Here is a 22,945-nt window from a genome sequence, read left to right as displayed (position 1 = left end):
TTAGCTGTCAAATTAGATCAGGTCTCAGAATGTAGGGCCTTGTGGTCAAATGAGCAGTGAAAGTTCGATTCCCATTTGAAACCGTGCCTAACTGACGCTGCAGTATGTTAATTTAATGAGTTCTGAAGCGCTATTAAAAAGCAGGTACTCTACAGAGCAAATTAATTTAATTACATTATTTGTATTCAGCGGGAACCACTGGAACTGGCACTGATGCTGCACAACAGGCAACCTCTGCAGAAACATCATGCCCAGGCAGTCATAAAAGGAGAGTCTAAACCGGTTGCCTAATTCCAGTTCAACAAGCTGGCAGCATCAAGAGGCTACGACTAAACACCTGTGAGCTGCAAATCCCTCCTCACCCGCTGCACGGCACACCAGATCCAAATCACAGGCTGGCACCTGCTCTCAAGACCTTCTGCTGCGTTGTGGATTTCCAGGCAGACCGCACTGCTTTCGAGCAGCGCTGTGTGATCTGCAGTCCGTCTCTTTAAGTAGATGAGGAGAGGCAGAGGTTGCGTAAAGCTATAGCAAAGAAGCAATCCATATCACCCCCCCCCCGTCCACAAGTCTCGAAAGGAACAGGAGACAGAAGCTAAGCGGAGTTTAACGTGGCTCGGGGCTTCAGCAGGGATACATGGGGATGCGAGGGGTCTCCGCCAGCGCAGGTAGCACGGTGCACTGTCAGCCCTTGATGTCATTTTGTAGTGCTGGGATCAAAGACCGCACAGGTACAAAAGGAAGCAGCTGGAGCCGAAGCACGGCAGCCCCTCGCTTTCCTCAGAGGCAGAGCCGCCACTGAAAGCTTTAGAAAAAAGGTCAAACTCCATTCGGTCTCCAGCCTGAGGAGATGAAACTCCAAAACAAATCGTCTCTGTGCTCTGAATTCTGCACTGTTCACAGCCCTCTGCGAACACAGGCGGCACAATCTCCATCGGAAAGTGCACTCGAGGTCCTATGGCATTTATTTTTTTTAAACCTAAATCGTTAACAACCAAAAAAACACCCGAGTAAGCTGCTGTCACTGTAGTACCAGTTGAGGGAAAAATAAATCTGCAGTGGCAAGTTTTGGTCCCATAATGGAAGATCACTGTGACGCGTTTATTTATTCGCTCGTTAACAAGGGTCAGCGTGCGAGGCCAGGAAGAGTGACGTCCCAAAGAGCGTCAACCGAGTAAGATGATCTCGACTAGAAACGCTCAGCCTTGGAAAAGGGAGTTTCAGAACAACAGGAATGACATATGAGACCCTGTCACAATGCTGTAAACAACGGAGTCTGGACAGCTACAGCAGAACGCCGCGAATATATTTATATATTCATTCATTTGCCCTGAACACATACTGCTGAGCAAAGCAGGAGGACGCGTGCTGCCCTGGCTCTTGCTGCCAGCGAGGGCTGAGTGAGCGAGCGAAGTCCCTGAGGGTCAGGGCTGAGATACACGGACTCGGGCGCTGCGCATCGACACCGCTGTCCCGATGCTAACCTGCGTTTAGCGATTCAGATAAAAGCAGTCCGGCAGAGCTCGACAATGCTTATTATTTCTCTCTCTCTCTTTGTCCTTCTTCCTTTTTATGGCGAATGTTGCTCCTGGACATTATTAACCAGACGGCTGTTTTATTCTTGCAAGGCTACGGCCTGCCCACTGTGCTCGGCTAATTACCACTGCCTGTGGTGCACCGAGGTTCATTAGTCACGAGCACTGGGCTGCGCTGAGCACCCGCCTACCGCGAACGGCACCGACACGAATGCTTTCTCCCAAGAAGAGCCTCTTCATTTGAACACATTCCAAATAAATCAAATGATCTCATATTTTGTAACTATTACCTTTTAGTAGTACAAATGCTTTGGAAAATGGGGTATAACCACCACTATTCTCCAATTGTATATGTCCAAAACAGGCAGATCATTGTTACGTTTCGACAATCTGTAAATCCGCCCACATTCTTTGCGGTAGATATACGAAACATCGTACAGTGATTCTGCCTCACACAGAGAGGTTGCTTGTGGTTTTTGTTACATGATATCTTTCAAAATTATTCATTTATAGCCAACTACATAAAGCCATTGAATATAATGGTGTAATCCAATTCCTCTGCAGAGCGAATTATGTCATACGCGCGATAGCCAATCAGCAATGAGGATTTTTACAGGCAGTTGATTCCTCTACCTCTGCTTATGATTCCATAGTAAAATTGTTTATAATTTGTATTATTATTATTATTTTTCATTCAACATTTACTCTCTCTTTTTTGGCCGATACACTTCCAGAACCATGAATTAGATTATTATTATTTTTTTCTGCTAGATGCTTAAAATTAAGGCTGGCATTTACAAAATAGTTTTTTGTGACACCATTGCACAGTAGACAGCCACTTGGATCAACCGAAATTGACCAAAACATTCCGAATGAAAAAGAAGGATACCTGCTTTCAAAAGACAGTGTACTTCACTCAATGGTTGGAAGGTATATTTTGCTACATTACTTGAATCATCGCTGATCTTACTCATCCATTGTATTCATAACATCATTCTGTTAGCAGTACGCAACGAAATGTGTGGACCATAGTGTGTGTGAAATTGACCACTTGTAATTCATGGACATATAATGAATACTGTTGAAGCACAAATATATTAATGTAACAGAGTTTGGCAAACACTGATAATGGAGTGATTAATATGCATGTGGTAATTGACCAAAGGGTTACACCACTTACCTCAGTGTGTGCTACAAATACCGCTAACAAAAAGCAGGGGAAAGGGGCTTCGTAAAAGTCCCAGCATGCACTACGGAAAAACCTTCCTGTGTCAGGTTCTGCGGTTACATACTTGTGCGATGACTCATTGTCTGACAATTGGCTGCTCATACTCTAGAAACCCTCCTCAGGAAGTGGCACCAGGTCTTTTATTTGGTTGTTTGTTTTTACGCAGGGTATTTACAGATTGCTTGTTTTTGATTTCTTCTAGTCATATGTTCATCTGCTGACGTGTGACCTTCAGATCTCTCAGTCTCTGCTGCTGGGCTGCTGTGACAGACACAGAGGCCCAGGCGGACGGCTGCTCGGGTATATCAGGCTCTCTTGACAGGAAACCTTGTCCCCGTGTGTCAGCACAGCTCCACTGTCACTCATCTCTGTCCACCTGCTCCCCCGAGTGACCGCTTCTTCACATGCTGTGTGCCTTCATACGGCATGCCACATACGGCACACAATGCTGCATGTAAATAAGGTATTTAGCGCTTGTTAATTATGCATATCATTAGCTTAGTGAATAGACTGGAAAGTAAATAATTACTGTGTGCGGTAAGGCCTGCCCATACTACGCAGTCATTCTGGTCCTTTACCGCCCATTAGTGACTTTGGTCCATTGCCTTTTTATGTACCCACTGGCAGTCAAATGCAGAGGGCCACCCTGACAATCCCCCTGAAACATCACTCATAAAGGAAGAGTCAGAAGTAACCGCGAATCAAACTGAAAACGATCTTTCTCGAAAAGAAGAAGCAAGAAAAGCCCCACAGGACAGGTTTGGGAAGCATTTCACTCTGAATCACAACATGCTGCCACGTGTCCTGTCACAGACGCACACACACTCTGGATATTCTTCTACACTATTTAAAAAAAAACCTTTTGCAGTCTATTTTGGTCACTGCAATCCTAAAAAGGGGTATACTGTCTCTCCTTTGCCAAGCTCCCTCTGTAATACTTTAATGGGCACAAGATCAGGGGACAACTGAGACCAGAAACCTGTTGTTCACCTCTATGGTTTAAGTAACTGACATATGGTTTTGTCCGTCTTCTGGGTCACCATCCAGGTGGAAAAACAAACCCTTCACCCACGCACTGCATTACTGCTCAGCACACACACACGCACATCTCATGGTTTGCCAGCATTGAGCAAAACACACAAGGGCAGACGCGGCAACAGTCGTTCGCACAGACACAGCCGTGCTCGCTCCCTCTGAGGCCCCCACCAGACACTCCGACTCGCGGCCCCCATGTCGGGCCTGCGGAGACGGCTCTGCTGGCTCCCGTCTCGGGGAGATGTCAGTGGCAGCGGCAGCCGCCGCCCGATGGGGAAATGAAAACCCACAGCGCTCTCCGGCGGCTCCCCACGCGGCTTTTCAAGAAAAGCATCAATTTGTCAGCGCATGTGAAGAGGGCTGACTCAGCGGGAGGCAGGGTTTATGTAACCCACAGCAATCTATTATTACAAAAAGGGCTTTCAGAAACTCCAGAGAGCAGAGGCGCAGCTGGGGAGATTGATTGTACAGGCAGCGGAAACCCTTCAAGAGAGACTGCTTCCATTAAGGGCCGCCGCTGTCCACCAATTAGACCAAAAAAAAAAAAAAAGAAAAGAAAAAAAAAAGAAAAGAAAAAAAATTGGTTGCTCAGCAGCGGTCGTGCCGGAGCACTGCAGAATTACAGCTCACCAATTAAGCCAGGAGCCGGTAACTTCACTGTAGCAGCAACAAACATGGCTCTTTCCTGACAGCAAGACAGCCTGAACAGCTCCCTCAGCAAATGTTATCCGCCTCTAAAGCAGCGCGCCGAAAGGTCTGCCTGCACCAGTGCCAGGCCCAGGACACTCACCCTGCTCCTCAGTCACTCACTGCCCTGTTTAACAGAGCACTTCAATTATACCTGTGACACAGATGTCCTGATATACTATGACATTACTACCAGGAGTGAACACCCGTTGCACTCGTTCGATCTTTACCACACACTTCGAGCAGCAACACTACATGTTACCACGCGACTTCCTTCCCACCTGTGATGCTGTTGCTAAAGTAGATGCAAAAATCACATCAGCCTTGGCTTTAAATTAAAACACAACAGTCTGGGGAAACATAAACGACTACTGCGGGTTGTGCTGCTGCCAACTATTTTGGGAATTATATTTATTGTGACATCTCAAGGCAGAGAAAACGTTTGGCTTCTCGGATGCATTTTATTTCCATATTCACACTTAACCGCACTCACTAAGCCTACTGCATCTAAGCACCTGCTTGTGGGACAGAGAAACAAAACCAGGAATTAATTGTAAAACCGGCATCGTGATCGGCAGATATCTTTTCTTCGAGGCTAGTCTTAAGAGCAAAGCGATCGAAGAAGCAGCGTGTGAGGCTGTCGGTTGAACAGGGATGCGACTGGAGTCCATTCTCCTGGACGGACGCCTAAAGGGTTAAGGGCAGGTCGGTTCCCCCTGTACATTTTTATTTCCTGAGAAACAAAAGAACAGAGCTGCAGAGAGCAAGAATGGAAATGACCCGCACACTAATGGAAACAGAGGAGTGCGATCTCTCCGTCTCCAGCCTGGCCAAGGTTACTGCGCTGCAAACAGTAATCGTGCCCCAGAGCCATGCTGTGAAGAATTAGATTCTGTGCAGTCAGAGATCTGGCCTTTGTGGTGGCAGGTTCAGTTCAAGGCAACAGGAATACAGGCCGTCTGCCCGCCCCGGCACCGACGTGCTTCCAGCAGCTTGGCCGGGAGTCTAAACACACCTTCCCCTTTGCATTCCAGGGGGGACCTGGGTGCACAAAAGCCTGCCATGGACCCATCAAAAGATATCACATCCAAAGGAAGATTCCATTAATTTTTTTTTTTTCTTGATGCTTCAGAAATTCTTTCATGTGAGGCAGTCTGTATCCTTCCAGAGATAAGAGATGAGCTCTTCATAAATATCATATTTATTCCACGAGTACCACGGGAGCACATAATTCAGAAGGCAGAGCACTGAATGAGTTATGAGGCTCTGACTGCACAAATGGTAGGAGTCTGGTTAATCAACACAAGCCATCAATCTATTCTGTTTATTCCGTCCGTTACAGTACACTCTCGCTCTAAACTGGGTGTGGAGGTACGTGCCATTCAGCTATGGTCTGCATGGCTAGTTATTTCCCGATCCCCCCAGCATGCGTCGAATTACATTAATTATATCAACGACACCGTGTCAGACGTATGATGCACAGTGATGTCATAGATGAATGGGGCTGAGGGTCAAACCACTTGCTTTTAGTCTTTCAGAGACCGCTGTTATAGGACCAGTAAACAAAAGACTAACGCCTCTTTAAGAAATGTGCTTAAAATGATTAAACTTTAATGAAGGAGGCTTTTCACAAGAACCGTCTCTTCCTGTTTATCCAATCTCTTCCTGCAAAATGGGGTGTAACAAGTGCAGTGCACGCTGTATGCTGCTCATGCAATAAATACAAATTGTATCTTCTTCTAGTTATACACATACTTAAAAAGCAGTGCGTTTCAGACATTCAGCAGTTAAAAGATCAATTTTCAAGTGACACTGAGAGACAACGGGACAGCAAATACTGGGACTGTACTAAATGTCCTGCTTCTCTAGAAACATAATAGAACATTGTGATGAAATTGCATATCTGCAAACATTCACTATTTCACATAGAAAATACGCTACGACAGGACACATACATCACTCACAGATCCGTTTGAACATTGTAACCGCTTGCTTTTTATTTATCCCAGACACATGTTAACAGTTAGTTCTTAAAATAATAGTTTGGACAAATTGCACCTTTAAAAATCAGAATTTAAAAACGAAAATCATAGAACACACTCAGCATTGTGACGAGGCTCAGAATTCCCTCTAAAGCAAATCCTTTTATCTGTCTCTTTGAAGAGCGCAATCAGAGGAGACAAAAAAAAACAAAAAACAGCAGGTGAAGTAATTTAGACAAACGTAAAGACACTTTTGGGTGGGATGTAAAGTTTGAGGATGGAAGTTGGAGAAAACCAAGTCTTTCATCTCTGTCACACTCCCTGAACGCATCCCAAAAACACAGCGATGTGTCGGAGAGATTCTTCCTTTGCAAATATACTTCATTAAAAAAATCTAAAAGTAAAATATTTAAGGGATTCATACTTCAAATGTAAGTTGTAACTTATGTAATCCCTTTCCTATTCCCCGGGTACTGTGACACTCTCGAAGATCTTAATTTAATGTCTGCTTAATGTATAGACTTAATGGCATGCCACATGATCCAGGCTCTCTATACTCTACACCAGTGCCGATGGATATTAATTCATCTGGAGATCTAGACATCCTTCACAACATCCTTTAAGCAAGAATGAAATTTACCATCGAAATGTATAAAATAACACCTATCTGTTAAATAAAAACAGACACATTGGAAGTTAAAAGTGAAGTAGTTTTAAAACAAACAAGTGATACAGTTTTCCTTCGAGCGAGGGTAAAGTAGCTTAACTGCTAATTCGGCTGGGGGTTTCTCGAAGGAAACCATTTATATTCAGTGTGAAAATGTGGAACTCTCGGATGTCATGCCTTTCTTCAAATCCTCAAGGTTGTTTCGTATTTTTAAACAGAGCGCAAAACAGCACAGCGTTTGATTCTTCATGGTGTCAAGCAGGCTATGGCGTGTCTTGATTATGGGATAAACACCGGTAATCGCACCCCCGAAAAAGGATACCCAGCGGCAAGTCAAGTGTTAAAATAACGACTGGAACGTTTTTTCAAATAAATGTTTCAGTATCCCTCTTCTTCGTGTGTTATGAAAGATGTCAAAATACTTGTTTCCGAAGCCATATTTCTTTTTAAATATTCAACAGATCTCACAACATGTTTGAAGTGAAGGAATGCTTTGATTATGCTCGATTTCCTTCCCCTGCTAATAAATTGACCATCATCAACTGGAAACAAGTGCGAGAAATCTGAGGTGAAGCATTCAATTTTAACTACGAAAGCCACCTCCTGTTGTTTCTCTGCCAACAGGGAAATGCAGCTTTTCTAATCTAATGTGATATGAAGGAGCAAAACAGCACAAAATCGGTTTCCACGCTTCCGACTTGATCGTATCAAACGAAATAAAGATCTCCAAACTCTGAGCCTCCGACAGTCTCAAAACCTTACTCCTTTACCTGCACGTTTGCTTAATGCTTGCACAACTCTCGTGGTTATCTCATCATCCTGTTCCCCTCCCCCCAACCCCGTAAAATATGCCTTGAATGTGCCACTGCAACCTTCTCAGCCAGAACTCAATTTGTGGTGTCATGCCTGAAATATGAAAGCTATTTGAAGCCTGGTTTTCTGGTATCTAAATTCCAGCTAAGCCTGCAGGGTCTAACAGAGGATAGGCCGCAGCAGAGAAGAGGGCCGGACTCTCGATCGCGTGTTGAAACTCCCCGTATCATCTCTCTTGCGACTCGGCACAGCGGGAGGCTGAGGACGGCACCACCCTCACCCACAGGTTCTTGGTGGGGATTTTTTTATTTTCTACAATTTCTTCCTGTTCTGAGACTGAAAGTCAGAATTCAGTAGAAGATCAGGCTTGTGGTTGGATTGATGTGAAAGCAATGCATCATCCAGCCACACAAAAGTTCCCCCAGCAAACCATTTCTTGAGTGACCCAAATTGCGGTCTTCAGCTACAAGGCTGGGCAGCTTGTTCCACACGCCCAGTACAATCTGTATCAATAACTGTCTACTCTTCTCTCAAAGGTGTATCAACAGTTCAATAATAAAATGCTGGCTCACCCTCTCGTTGGCCACGTAGATGATGCGGATATAGCAGCTCATCATGAGGAAGATGAGGGTGAACAGGGGGACATACCATCTGCAAAGAAACAAGCAAGATGGAGCACGGTTAGTATTCGGCCTCCCATGTCATATCGGTCAAGAAAGAGCGCTAAAGAGGAAGCAAGAAAGCGACACACCAACATTCGGCTTTTATGTCACACAACACATTCTGCAAAGCTGCTTCTGTTCTTAACCGTGTCAGTAAATAGATCGTAAATAGAACGTACAAAAACAAACGAACGCTAATATTCCGGAACAGCGAGCGCCCCAGTTCTCAGAACAGCAGCTGTAGCAAAGCAGTACCAAGAAGCAACTGCAGTGGCTTATGTGGCGGGACCCTAGGATTTCGTATTCGTCAATCACCCACAATAAGAAATATCTCTGACACACCTTCATTCTTTACACAGGCAGTGGCAATGGAGGTTAAGTATTTGTCAGGGAGGGGAAACTATGACAGTAATTAAGCAAAGCCCAGTGAAGGACAACTAAGCCTATCTAGGCCCTGTTTCACATGACAGCCAAGCACAAACACAACTGTCTGCGGCTTGTGTGCCAAGCAAACACGAGGATCAGAGCAGGAGGCCGGGCAGCCCGCCCTGTCCTCTGACACACACACAGCCCTTCCTCGGGTGACTGGACACCGCCCAAAGCACTGTCATGCGACCGGGGAGAGGGGGGCTCTGCTAGTAAACATTTTTATGATGTCTGCTAGAAAGCTGAAGCGCACTTTATTGGAAGACCAGAAAAAGACCGGTGTTTGTGAAGTGATACAGCGCGAGAATCATTACATAGTGTGAGGTTGACATTTACCCTCTGTAATGATAAGAAAAGGTTGAGATGTGTTGCTCCGAGGAGCCGTCTGTCCCTGATGGTCATCAAACCAATCGGCTTTCAGCATATTCTTCAGTCTTAAACGAAAACTTGCTTTCTTTAAATATTTTTCAATCAAATAAATAATCAGAATAACCTTTACGACTCTGCTTCGTTATTATTTTTCCACTCCCGATATAGCGCAAGCAGATCCTACCGAGATGACCTTTGGAGGAGATGACAAAGAAACTCCAAGGAGATGATCGGGTGCTTGCAGTGCTCAATTACGTTAAATAAAATCCTCAATTAATTACTGCTCCCCAGAAAATCATTTTCACAGAGGAACTTTAAGCTAATGCTGCTTTGAGTTGGAGCTTAATAGTGACATTTTATATTTATTTTACTGGGGGGGAGCAGATTCTACAAAACATACTATGGGGAGAAAGATTCAAATCCACGACTGATTTTGCCGAGCAGCACACACTCCTTCATATAATAGCTCCCCCCCTCTAAGAAGAGTCCTGCTGCGGGTCCAAGGGGCCTCATGTTTCACAGAGATCTTGGCAGTCAGTGAAATATTGGCAGTAAAACGCACATCCATCAAAAATCTCAGATAGAGTAACGTCTTCTGCCTCGTGAGTGTCTACCCTGGGTTTATTGCCGTCGGTGCGCTGCCTGGGCACAGCTGCTGCGATACGCCCACACTATCGGCTGGCCTCGGCTGACCGTGCTGAGTGCTGCACAGAGACGTTATAAAACGAGGGCACTGCACTGGGAGCAAGGACGCCACGGCTGCTACAGTGCGGCGCTGATAACTAAGCTGCTTGACATCCGCCAGGCACGCACGCAGAGGACACGGGCCCACGCTGCTGCCAACGATAAACATCACACACCTTTCACTTTCACATGCGCTACACACCGAGATCTTGGCACACGAACGGGACTGCAGATTACCAAGCTGTTCCAACAGCACCAACAAAAGCATACTGCTACTGTTATTATTATTTCCAATAACAAAAATAATAAATCATTTGTCTGGTGACTATCAAAACCTACTTACTAGGCTATGCTGAGAAAAACCAAAATGGATGATGAATGAAGATGGAATAACCACATAAAATCAGATGTATTAAGCAAACAACTTCACTATTTGGAGTTACCGAATGCAGGAATTTACATTTTTTAATCAAACAAAGTTAATTAAATTACCCACAAGCCACACAGCAAAGGGCGAAGAAGGAAAAAAACAAACAAAGAGCGAGATTCCTTGTCACGGGAAGGATAAGGATACAGGGGGTGCGATGCTGTGGTTGCTTAGTGGTTGTTGAAAGACTGCTCTGTATAAATATTGTAAAGAAGAGCGAACAGAAAGGAAATACAGCTCTAAATTAATAGAAGAGTAGTCGTCTATTAAACTTAAATAAGTTTTAGCCTGCCGCAAGAGCCTGCCCCGGGCTCTGACTCGCACAGGTGTATATATATTGCACTCTCGCTCTGTTCCCAGTGGGCCCCTGGCAATAAAGCGAGCATATTTTGTACAGCAGACAGGGGTACTTGCAGTAAACAGCAATCCCAAACAATCACAAGTAAAACAACACAGGCCGGGGTAAACACTAACGAATTTAAAATCTAACAAACACAAGTCACCAAGCCGGAGAGAGGTGTAACCGCAGCAGAGGGAGAATAAATGAAGATCGCTACAAAAGGAGGAAGTTCAGGGCGAAGGAACACTTAAGGACAGATGCTTAACTAGCCTGTGAAGTAAAATAAATGCCTTCAAATTTTATTCGCGAACCATTAATGAGTAGAGCAATAAGGAGCAGGAGATACAAAGTGCCTTCATTAGCATGATAATGATCTGTCATTTTTTTTCCTTTTTTTTTTTTTTTTTTTTTTTTTTTTTACAGCTGTGCAAAGGGAGGCATTCGGGGTAAGCCTGAGGGGAACTGGATGGCTGGGAGTGTAATTCTCCTCCTTTAAGTGATTTGAGTCAGTCTAGCATTGTATTGTGAGAGACTGTAGCTCTGGCTGGAGTCGTGTCTGTCAGCCCCTGTTTAAACTACACCGCTGATGTGTCATTACTGAGTCGTGCATTAATGTGAACGGGAAGCGCATTACTGTGCAGTGAACAAACTAGACTCATTTCGTGCTTGGATGCAATGCAAGTGGTTTTAAAGATTAGTAAGATACGTTCCAAAAGTACCCTAGCAACACTGTGGGTTTTTCCTCTGTCGTTGCCGTCTTCGGTGTTGTTGTTGTAACCCCTATCTTGCAGTATCGGAATGATAAAGTAGGAAGGGGGGGAAACAAGAAACCTTGGCGACAGCTAGGCAATTTAAGAGGCCCATTTCCTGTGCAGGTTGAGTAAGGTGCAAGACAGGAGCGGAGAGAGAAACCAACAGGGGTGTCATCTTGGGTTTCAGTGACGCCTTCTCTCCCGTTCCTTATTAAAGGAGTGCCCTTGAAATCTCATTGCGAACTAAACATCGCAACAGAAGTGTGGGCGACACTTTCCACGTCAAACAATAGGGAATTACAGTACTCCCATTCTTTGGGAACATCCAGTTTGATAATCTATACCTTTATAATGGCTGGCAATCAGCAACACTTCTTTAATTACAAGGCAAAACTGTGATTTGAAGAGACCAAGATACAGAAGGGAAGTGGAATACATAGAAAGACAGCGCTTTCCTGCCTTACATATAAATCAAAACGAAGGCTGCGGTTATGCAAACGACTAAGTCTAATTCTAGATTACAGAGAAATCCTGAGTTGTTGTAATTAAGGCAAAGTGCTGCAAATTCGCCGTGGCTGAAGTGGTCCCGAACTGTAGCACAGATCCGTTCCCTTTCCCCCGGATCGAGACTCTATAACGCACAAAAGAGTGAGCGAGTGACTAAAGCCTTTGAAAGATGTGCTTGTGAAGGCCGCCGAGACTCTACAGAGCAGACCAAGTGGAAAAATAAAACACAAAGGAAACTGACGCCGGTATTCTTCATGGTGACAGCGAACCACGGGGAAGATTGTTCCTCCCCTCTCAAAGGGACGCCCGCGCTGGCTGCCAGAGCAACAAGAGGAGTGACAGACGTGTTGCCACTCCAGACTTTCCTTAAACAAGGAAGCGCGACTATTTACTCCTGAAAGACAGGGCAGCATATCTCTGCATCAGGAAGAGCGAGAGAATATGTGGGCAAAGGGACACTGGGTCAGCCTGTATGATCAGACCGATTTTAATATAAAAAACAAAACAAAAAAAGAAGCTCGATGAGTATTTATTTATTGCTTAATTTCCTAAAATCAAGCAGGAAGTGCTGTACAATATTAGCTCTGAGGTGGGTGTCCAAGGGGGTTGTGTGAGGCTCAGATCCAGGGCTGATTGTGCTGCGGAAGAAACTCTAGTACTTCGTTAAAAATGCATGACGGCAGGACAAGCTTAAAAGCAGCGCCCCGTGTAAGTATCTCCAGTCGATACAGCCGTGGTGAGCCGGCCGCGAAACACTAGATGGGGAGCAGACGACACTCTCTCTGGAGGGGAGCCGAGCTGATCGCACCGAGTCGGACCGCACTGAGGGTCACGCCTCCTGCCTCCGAGTCCAAAGGGTTCCCGATGAACCCGGGGCAATGGGAGGTTAAGTACCGAGGACCGCACAGCTAGGATAGGAGCTCAGCCGAGCGCCAGAGAGCTCGGCAAACACACTAATGGCCAATTCATCTTCGGGTTCTTCGTTTTTTTCCCTTCCTTTCTTTTTTTTAACGTTGGCTGCATCCAATTACTGAATCAAAGCAAAACCGTATCAGGGTAGACGGTACCGTACCTCTGCACCACTGCAGAAGGCTAAGGAAAATGAAACTGCTGTGCATCAGTGACACGCCGCTGAAATCCCACTCGGATTCCTCACAGAAGCTATAATGTGGAGACGCTGGTGGTCGGAGAGAAATGGTGGGGCTGTGATAAAGGCGGCGACAGTCCAGACCACACAGGACTGAATTAATTTCTTCTCCAAACTGTGACAGGCCGAGCCATTCCCATCCTTCAGTTTGCGAGCACTCATCACTATATTCATTGTCTACTGGCTAAAATGCCTATTATCCCTTCGGCCGTCAGGTACAGAGAAGAATGATGCTTCTCACTGGGAGTTCAAACCAAAGCGTCACGGCCTGAAGAGAATGAAACCAGACTTCTGAGGGTCTTTCACAGAGGAAGCAATTTCTTCAATATGAAACAAATTTAGCATAATTTCAGGCCTCTTTACTCGTGTTTTTTTTTTTCTTCTTTCCTCAGCCGTGCCTCGGGGAATCATCTGCCACACATACCCGCTTTGCTTAATGACACTTAAAATCTGCTAACGGTTTAGACGCGGCGACAGTGCCAGTGTACTGTGTGCGTCTGGCCAGAACCAAACCACAGTGAAAGCCTACAATACACAAAGCGTCTACAGCACCGATGTCCCTGACAGTTTAACGGTATGCGCAGCCCTGTGCCGTCACCGGGTAAAATTAGAACCTGTCCTCTTTTCAGCGGAGCATTCTTTGTCGAGGCCCCAGGATGAATACAAATTCTCCAAATTTCAAAGCGCTGACTTCATTCCCAACAGTCTACATAGCAGCCGGCCGACTAAGCTGTATCTCTCAGTATCAATCTAATGCCACACGCAAGTGTTTCCCTTACGCTGTCTGCCTCCTAATCCTCACTCTCTATTGATGTAATTAGACTTAATGAAGATTCACAGATCACGTCAGCCCTTAATCCCTTGCTTAGCTCTCCACCACTGGAGAGCACTCTGCTGCATCCCTGAAGCACTATGGAAACAGGCCGTGGAGCCAGGGAAGGGTATCTCGCGATGGACCAACCTGGTGTTTATAAAAGGCTAAGCTCTTCCCTGTTGACGCAGTATGTCATTCTGATAGTAAACTGCTGTTGGTGGATTCCAACTGATTTTTCCAAATTAATCAGACTTTGTCAGTCAGTAAAAACAAAAAACCCCAGGGACAAGTGGTGTATTGCTTTCAGTGACAGCCTGTGGCCCGGAGATCTAAACTCTGAGACGAGTTAATAATCCCTTCCGCTGAGGCTGTCAGACATTTGCCGGATATGCTACGCTAATGCATCTCCGCATCTGAATACAGTACCGCAGACATGTTTGCATACTGTTTACAAATAATGAGAATCTTGAAAATATATATATGTAATGGTCTTCTTTAAAACTTTTGTTATTTCTCACAATTCGATTTGAAAAAAACTGAATTGTGTACCGCACATGGAACCGAAAAGCTGAGAATGACTAAACACTTTTCCAAGCTGCTACAAAATTATTATTCTTAAATTACAAATGTTCAAAGCTGAAAAATCACTCTAGTTATGAAAGCAAAACAACAACAACAGAACAGAACAACACTGGGACTTGGAAAGAAACTGAAACCTTGTTGCGCATCCCCCTCCCCGAAAAGTTCTGCTTTACTATGGATAAATTATTAACAGTGGCACTGGAGCTTTGAGTCACGCTTCACAAGGAAGATGCATTTACGTCTGCAAAGCACCCAGAGCATTAGGAGTTTATAAACTGATCAATGCGCCGGTGCTAAATGAATGGCAATCTTTCAGGCTCAAACGCTCACAATCACTTCCCAAGACAGTTGGGATAGGGAAGCCTGCGACGTGTGGAGTGTGTACAGAGAGAGGCCCGTCTAGATGTAACAGAAAAGAAATCGCAGGTCAGCCGAGCTCACGCCGAAGCCCAGGCAGAATATCCTGACAGTTAAAGCCCTGCTCCTATAGACAGCGGTGTTTGAGAAGAAACCGTGAGCACTGGGGTGTTGTCGGCTGGAGCTCATTGATCAGGCTGGGGGGGATTTGGCACACCGATGGTAATGGATTCATCTTGCATGCCAAGAAGAAAGATGTGGCTGAACTACACCTGCTGATGACAGAGGAATAAAAGGGAAGGGCATTGTGCTTCTAATAGGTAATCACATAGCGAGGAACAAAACTAAAACTAAAAACGTGATGTCTCTGTATTCAACCATCCAAGCTGTCAAAAAAACCTCACCGTTGTTTGTTTGTGTGTTTGTTCAGGCTGTTTTTAAGTACCAGAAAAGGCCACATCGATGCCGTCTCTCTCGTCTTTCCTTTTCTTTTTCTGTAGCTGTGGGGTAAAACTCAAGCTTCAGCTGTTTACGTTAAAGGCCGCTCAACGGTAATGATTCACAACATGATATCGCAGTATAATTTGTAAATGTGGACTAAATGGAGGAGACAGGGGGGGGGGGGGGGGGAAGCAGGACCTGCGGCCGCTGGTGGCGAAGCCTGGAGCGCAGACGCTGTGGTCTGGCCGGGGCTGCGGTGACAAGCTGATAAACACATAGATTGTGGTCTCCGTATTGAATTCCGAGAATTAATGAAGCAAGAAAGGGATTTTAGTTTAATATATCCTGGCCAGATATATATATATATATATGAAGAGAATGACAGAATACATACTGAAAGCTTCTTTTAATGTTCAATTTCCATGCAGGGCAGAGGCAGCCAGTGCCGTGTTTTTTCTGCATAGGAGTGCTTTTATTACTATGAAATCTGGGGGGAAAAAATAAATAAGGGAGCTATCTAAACACCTCATTTCTGAGAGCGCATTGCAAAAAAATGGCAAATCTTTTTTTTTTTTTATTACTGCAAATACATCCAGTGGAATCAAAATCTGTTTCATAGTGAATTTGACCCCCCCCCCCCCCCCATTTCCATTTTGAAAAACATTCAAGCTGCATTTATCATAGGAGGGAACAACTGATTCATTATGTGCGTGTCAGCTTATCTGCGCCAAGCCTCCAGACTAACGGTTAAAACGCCGCCTACTCTTCTGGAGCGCGCAGCTTCAGCCGGTGCCCACGAAGACAATGCCAACTTGGCAGGCAGATTTTAATATCTGCTCAAACCCAGGGGCACAGCTGCGAGGCTTCCAAAGCAATAAAACACAGGATTAGTCTCTATTGTCGCTCGACAAAGGTAGCTGCGCCGATGTGCACGCCGTTAGGGTGAAAACTTTTCCCCCCGCAACGCTGCTCAGACGCAATTCGTTTAATGGAGATCACGGGGGCTTATTCTCATTCTCGGGTGGGGGGGGAGCACGCACACCTACTGCAGCGGTGTCAACCCGCCCCGGCGATCCCACCCAGGCAACGGGGTTAGGCGGGCTGATCAAGGGGGCAGCCGAGTGTGACCGGGCCCGCGAGGGGCTGTGGGAACGAGGCGCGCACAGAGCCCAGCGCTAATGCATTCCGCGAGCTTTTGATGTGGTGGGGAAGGCAGCTCTGGCAGGGAAAAGAAATCTGTTCAAAAGCCGCTCATCTGTCTGCGTCCCTCCCCGCCGCGCTCGCCCACAGTCAGGTTAACACACAAATCAGCGGCTCTTGGCAGCGCCGAGCCGCAGCCACACGGGCACCTGGGCCTGTCAGCTCTCTCTGCTTCCGCTGGCCTGGAGTCCCGCACAGGCGAGGGAGGCCTAAAAAAGGCTATTATTTAAAATGACAAGTGCTTTTTAGGGAGGATTATCAGTGATGTATTACATTAAACTGAATGCAAGCGTTGTAGAAATTTGTCCTTAGGAAGAGGGCGGTTACTGTTTCACAAGCAATAGGGCCGTTTGTGAGCTTCTGGGTCATTATCCCAGGGTTCACCCATTTCTATAGACATGAAATACTGTCTGACATAACAGGCATATCCTAGTTCAAATGCAGTACATAGAAGTCCAACTGAAAAAACCATGTCATTCTTTGGTTCAGATTTCTGACCGTCGCAGCACTGCAACACAGCCGAGGCAATACTGACAATGTTCGTGAACACAGTAAAATGGTCCATCCAATTCTGAAAGACAATAAGTGAGTGGCAGTTTCAAAATGTTCTGCAATCAAGAAGGAAAACTTCCGAAAGGAACGTACAACTATTAAGAATTGAGGACTTCTCACAGATAACAAAATCTATTGTACAAATGCAGTGTTTTAAGAGCACCACAGTTACATTTTGGCATTGTATTCCAACATAAAATCTGAATTCGTCTTCCATACATTCTCAGAGTCCCGCTTCGAGCTTCACGAACATGGCATCTTCTACCATATTTCAACAACAGGGTAACAGTGAAATCTTGTTAAAACAGAACTTCAATTCTTGTCTTGCTCATCCATTTTTAATTTTATTGTATAACTCAGTCACGCAATGTATGAGATTTGCATAAAGGAAAAGTCAAGTCTTTCCCAGACTCCAGCAGGCCGACAGAGAGGGCGGTTGGCAGAACACAGCGCTGCATGACTATGCAAGCAGCTGCATTTTTGGTACATATTAAGGTCAAATCTCACTTCTTTCAAGTCACAGACACGCCATTGTCCGCTTCTTATGCAAGAATTCCCAGCTGCACTAAACAGTACATGGGGCATAAAATAATGGGAATCGCACACGGAAACAAAACAGCAACACCAACAACAACAACACCACCACCACTTTCAAGGCCATGAAAAGCATTTTAGTTTCCATTGAAAGAGTCCCAGCCTGGGACTAGGGATTTGCTAAAGACAAATCATTTTAGACTACTGGCCAAGGTCTTGGACGTAGGGTGTTTTAAAGAGGTTAAACACCAAGTATAATATAAACTACGCACCAGACTTGGTTTTAATATAAACAGCATATGTGAGATTATCCACCTTCTTCCTCCATACGTCTCTATAGAAATTATGAATTTGTAGTAAAGAAAGAAGCTGTGATCACCTGTTTTTCCTGTCGCATGAATTGTACCGTTACGATTTTGCCACACTTTACTCATCCTTCACGTTCCTTGATCTGCACAAGAAGCGTCTGAGGAGCAGGTGTTGGGATGTCAGTGAGATTCTGCTCTTCTTCGTGAAGGTAATATAAACAGGCAGCCCATTGTCTCCACAGTTTAATCTCTGACAGCTCAGTGCAATCAGAGTGTCACCTACTGAGCGGTTGTGCAGGGAAACGCCTGGCCCATGGCGGGGCACACAGTATGAATGACAACGTGCCCTGGTATAGTCCAAACCATGTCTTCCAAGAGCTGTGATGTACAGGTAGCCATTGCAGCTCTGAGCAGACTCTGGGCAAGTGTAGGTGACCTGGACAAATACCCCAATTGCTGTGACCTCCTTAAATTGTTCTGAAGAAAGAAAGGAAAAAACATTCACTAGAAATGTGAAGTATTAGAGGAGAAGATTTGTGAATAAAAGGGAAAAAGCTCAAAAGAACATCAAAAGAAAATCCCCAATAGTTCATCTACTAACTCATGCCATGAGGAGCTTTGTAATGTTCCCAGATGGCCAAATCTTTGGGTCTCTCTTCTAAGGGCAATGGCTGTATTGACAGGGCACTTTCTTTAAAACAAATCTCCGGAGTCGTCCTGGAAAAGGGATAATTACCACAGAAAGAAGTGATGAAATCAGTACTGATAGAAAAAGTCCAGACCCAGCCGCCGTAAATGTGCAACTGCACTGCAACTAGAACCAGATGTCCCACATTTACCCAAATTACAGGAGCTTTCAACACCAAAAACACTGAACAATCCACCAAGAAAACCTAAGCCCTTTCTACCCTTCTCTGATGTTTGGGTGCATTGTGAATCATCCTGTTGTACAGATAAATGTGTCTGATGCCTCATTCCACAGGTTTAAATGTTTTCTTTGTTTGTTTGAATTGTTTTTAATTATCAGCACAGACATCCGAGTACAAACAGCTGAGCCACCACAAGGCTCAGCCCAGCACCGCTCCAGCGCAAAGGACCCTGGTCTGCTCTCCCCTGCCAGCGCGGGGGCCTCTTTCCCATTACCTCAAAGGACACACAGGGGGAATGCATTATGCACAGTTACAGCCTATCACGGTCTGCAGCGTTGCTCTCCGACGCTGCTCTCAACCGAAGGTATTTGCTCGTACAGATTACGCAGAGCCCAGCCGTTTGCCCTTTCTCAAGACACGCCACCATCCTCGAGGACTGAGCCCCGCTCCCTGAGGCGGGCTTATGCGCTTTGATCCCAGGGTTGAAGTGTACTTACATGCCAAATCTCCAGGCTACGTGATCGTCTGTAATCCAGCTGGAAAAGAAAGGAGAATTATTTTACTATACTGGGAATTAGGGCACAGCTGAAGCTATTAATACACCGTGGCGATGGCCCTCTTGTCATGGAGGAGACTGAGCTCCGTGGCGTTGTGCTCTCTCTCGGAGGAGAGGCACGTGAGCAGGCGGTGCTGCGAGGATGAAGGTTTCCAACCGTATCTCTGAAAACACATTACTAGGGCTTGGCACACAGAGTGTTTAATCGCAGTGAAGTATCAAGAAAAAGGAGGGTTCCTCAGATGCAGTCCAGAAACACTTTAAAATGTTGCCCTGTTGCCACCTTCTCCCTCAGGGTAAACGGCAAGACAAATCAAGCATGCCGCCTGGAGGCCCTGCTCTGAATATTCAATTCCAATTATGAGAATTACTTTTACTATATTTCTGTTGGCTATTATTCCATTTGAAACCAGGGACTTGAGGCAGACGGGGCTTGTTGAAGGAGAACGGGTGGCCTCTGCACACTGACAAAGAAATCAGGTCAGCGAGTCAGGAGGGGATCAGTGCAGGCGCACAAGGACTATCGAAGGGGCTCAGGGGAAATCCCTGGGCTAGGCTTTTGTTTCCTTCGTACAATCAGCTCAGTGCCACACCAGAGTATTGCTGGAGCTCAGCCGAGGAAGCTAAACTACACAAGTTATATATATATATATATATATATATATATATATATATATATATATATATATATATATATATGAGAGAGAGAGAGAGATAAAACCCCACTCTCCCTCCCCCTCCCTCCCTCCCTCTCTTGATATATATAGTCACACACACACCAATATATTTAGATACTATTCCAGAAGGCCCTGTGTGGTTCTGAGATGGTGACTCTATTCTTGCACACCACAGTGAAACACAGGGTTGTGGGAATCTGGCAGGCTAGTCTATTCCTCCCTGTTGAGCATCAGTTTTGCTTCAGCATTTTTAATTTGTCAGTAATTCCCAATTCAGCTGAACTTGAAATTGAGGGGAAAATGGAATTTGCCGCAGTGCTGTGCACTGCCCGAGATACAGTCCAAGGCCTCTCCACGGCAGAACTTCAAACTGTGTACAGCGACATCAACCAAAAAGCACTGTGGGACATGAAAGCGAAAGACTGCATTCAGATTTGAGCCTGGACAACTTTCACTAAGGCTTCCATGTTTGTTTCATGTTGCTGTGTCTGAAACATGCTTCACTAGGAACCCAGAGAAATGTTTTTGTGTACACACTGAATTCTCAAAACCTATACCGACAAAATGCACGAAGAAGAACAGCTGTCAGGTACACTATTCTTGCAGCAGACATGTCATTAAAACAATGCCGATTTCAAATTAAATTCGAGGAAAACATTTTTTTTATTTTCTCATCGCTTGTTGCTAGAATCTAACTGGAGATTTACAATCCTTTCCCCCATGCTGCATACCCCCTCAGAAATATTACCATAAATCTTTAAGGCTATCAAAAACTTACTGTAAGGGGCCATGAAGTAATGGTGCACAGAAGGTTATTCCACGGAAACACTTTGATTTGATTGAATTAAAAGAAATATTCCCTCCCACAGCTGCACTTACATCGGTTGTAAAGGAGGTCTATATTGTGGTATACGTGACCTAAAAAAATATGTAGGAACAGACAACCAAGATAATCCTGTTTTCAGCAACGTCAATCATCGCATCCTGTCACTGCACCAAATGCCTCTCCTGGACCTTAGGAACATGCAATTTCTGAATCACGTTTCTGTTCACCTATCCAAAAAACTCTATATCCGTCTGCGCTTCCACCTGCCTGTCCGCTTCTCTCTCTCTGATGCTAAAATCATTCCACACAACATTTATCTTGCAGTTTCTACACCCAGAAGAGTGTCCTATGTCCCTGAAGACCACATATCAACAAGGAGGGTTATTATAAGCCCACTTTCTCCCTCGCTGGAAACTAATTGTCAGCTAACGACAGAAGTCAGTAGTTGAAGTTGTAATACTGAGACTCAGACAAGCGGGCTGCTCTGAGCAGAGGGCGCCTGAGCACGGTCAGGTGAGCTGCAGCTGACGGACTGGCTCTAACCTCGCAGGTATCTCTCACAGAGAAGATTTTAATCTCCAGTGGCTTGCAGGTTAAACAAAGGTTAAGTAAAACCATCAAGCATAGGAATATCTGGGACCAGCACAGCTCTCCCTGCAGGAGCTCGCAGAGGTTTATTCGCTCGCTGAACCCTACTCCCGGAGCTCAGGGTTCAGCTGCTGGGACACGTGGCACGCTGTGCACGGCACATGATGCCACCGCTCGCACCGATGTACCAGGAGGCACCTCAGAGATGCCATAATTTCAACGCAATGTGACTGGGACAGAGGCGGCGTGTTTTTCCCCAGCTGCAGGATAGATTTAGTTCAGGGCATCAAATACTACAGAGCTGTTCATGTGCTGCCCGTCATTTGTCAGGGGAAGGCCTTGAGGTCCTGAGGAAAGGGACAGCTTGTGTTGATTGCCTATATTTCACAGGGCGTCCCGGGATGGCATGGGAAACACGGGGAGGGGTGGGGATAAATAAATTGGCATCTGATCTACCCTGGGAAATAGCACAGCCGGGGCTGTACCAGGGCACCGCAGTGTATTCAGCAAATTGCATTTTCTTATTCACATCAGCATTATCCTTCACATTATAGCACACCACATGACCATGCGTGATTCCTGCAGTCGCTCTGGCCTCTCTTACTCAAACGGAAAGGGTTAATTATTTCTCTCTCTCTCGGCCTTGTGCTCTGTTCATGGCTACAGGCAGAATTCCTCAAGTCTGATTGTTGTTTGGGTGGAAAGAGGCCAGTGGGGTCAAGTACGTCAAGGTTTTACATCATCTTCACCGGGTCCAGAAGCGCAGGCAATAGTCCGTAGTAAATGTCATGTAAAAGAAGGCATAAAGAAAAAGTAACAAATATTTAAAAAACACTAGGGTTACATTCTGCCTTTACATTAAAAATGTATCAAATCAATTTACATTTCAATCCCATGTTTAACCAGCGTAGTCATCGGTCAGGATGAGTAAGGCACTTACGCAGAGTGCGTCTTACAGGACGAATTTCAGTTTGATCACAGTAATAACCGAAGACCAAATCTCAGGTACGATACATTTATTGTTTGTTCATTCATATTCAATCTGTAGAGCGCTCTGTGGCTGCGAAGGGCACTGTACTAAATAAAAACTGATTGATTGATTGATACCAAGCAGTGCTGAAACGGGGCACACAAAGAAAACCATGTTTGTGATTGTGCTTGAGATGGAGGGAAGAGCACTGGGAGCTACGTGCCACATCTACTTCGCCACAGCCTCCTCTTGCTGGTATTTCTCCAATTTCAGCCGTTGTTTTTAGAGCTTCACCCTATTGTTCTGCGCACTGTGTGGAAAACGGAAGGGATCCAGATTTAACGCGTATGAATTCCAGTTCTGAACACGCAAACCATTCCTGGTGTAATCTGACACAGAGGAAAGACTGT

At 45.3% G+C, this 22,945-nt stretch overlaps 1 protein-coding gene across 1 annotated transcript in view; it reads right to left on the bottom strand.

Moving 5' to 3' along the window:
• The window catches only part of LOC136750900 (uncharacterized), a 121,116-nt gene that overhangs the window by 43,356 nt on the left and 54,815 nt on the right, over nucleotides 1–22,945 (bottom strand). Inside the window, exons 8-9 of the mRNA XM_066706055.1 lie at nucleotides 19,416–19,454; nucleotides 8,520–8,598 (exon numbers count right to left, since the gene is read on the bottom strand). Coding sequence (XP_066562152.1) covers nucleotides 8,520–8,598; nucleotides 19,416–19,454 — 118 coding nt within the window. The remainder of the gene's footprint in view (nucleotides 1–8,519; nucleotides 8,599–19,415; nucleotides 19,455–22,945) is intronic.

Source organism: Amia ocellicauda, chromosome 6, assembly GCF_036373705.1.
Source record: "Amia ocellicauda isolate fAmiCal2 chromosome 6, fAmiCal2.hap1, whole genome shotgun sequence".
In the NCBI taxonomy this organism is placed as follows: domain Eukaryota; kingdom Metazoa; phylum Chordata; class Actinopteri; order Amiiformes; family Amiidae; genus Amia; species Amia ocellicauda.
The sequence above is the reverse complement of the archived record's forward strand: the minus strand, read 5'-3'. Positions and strand labels throughout refer to the sequence as shown.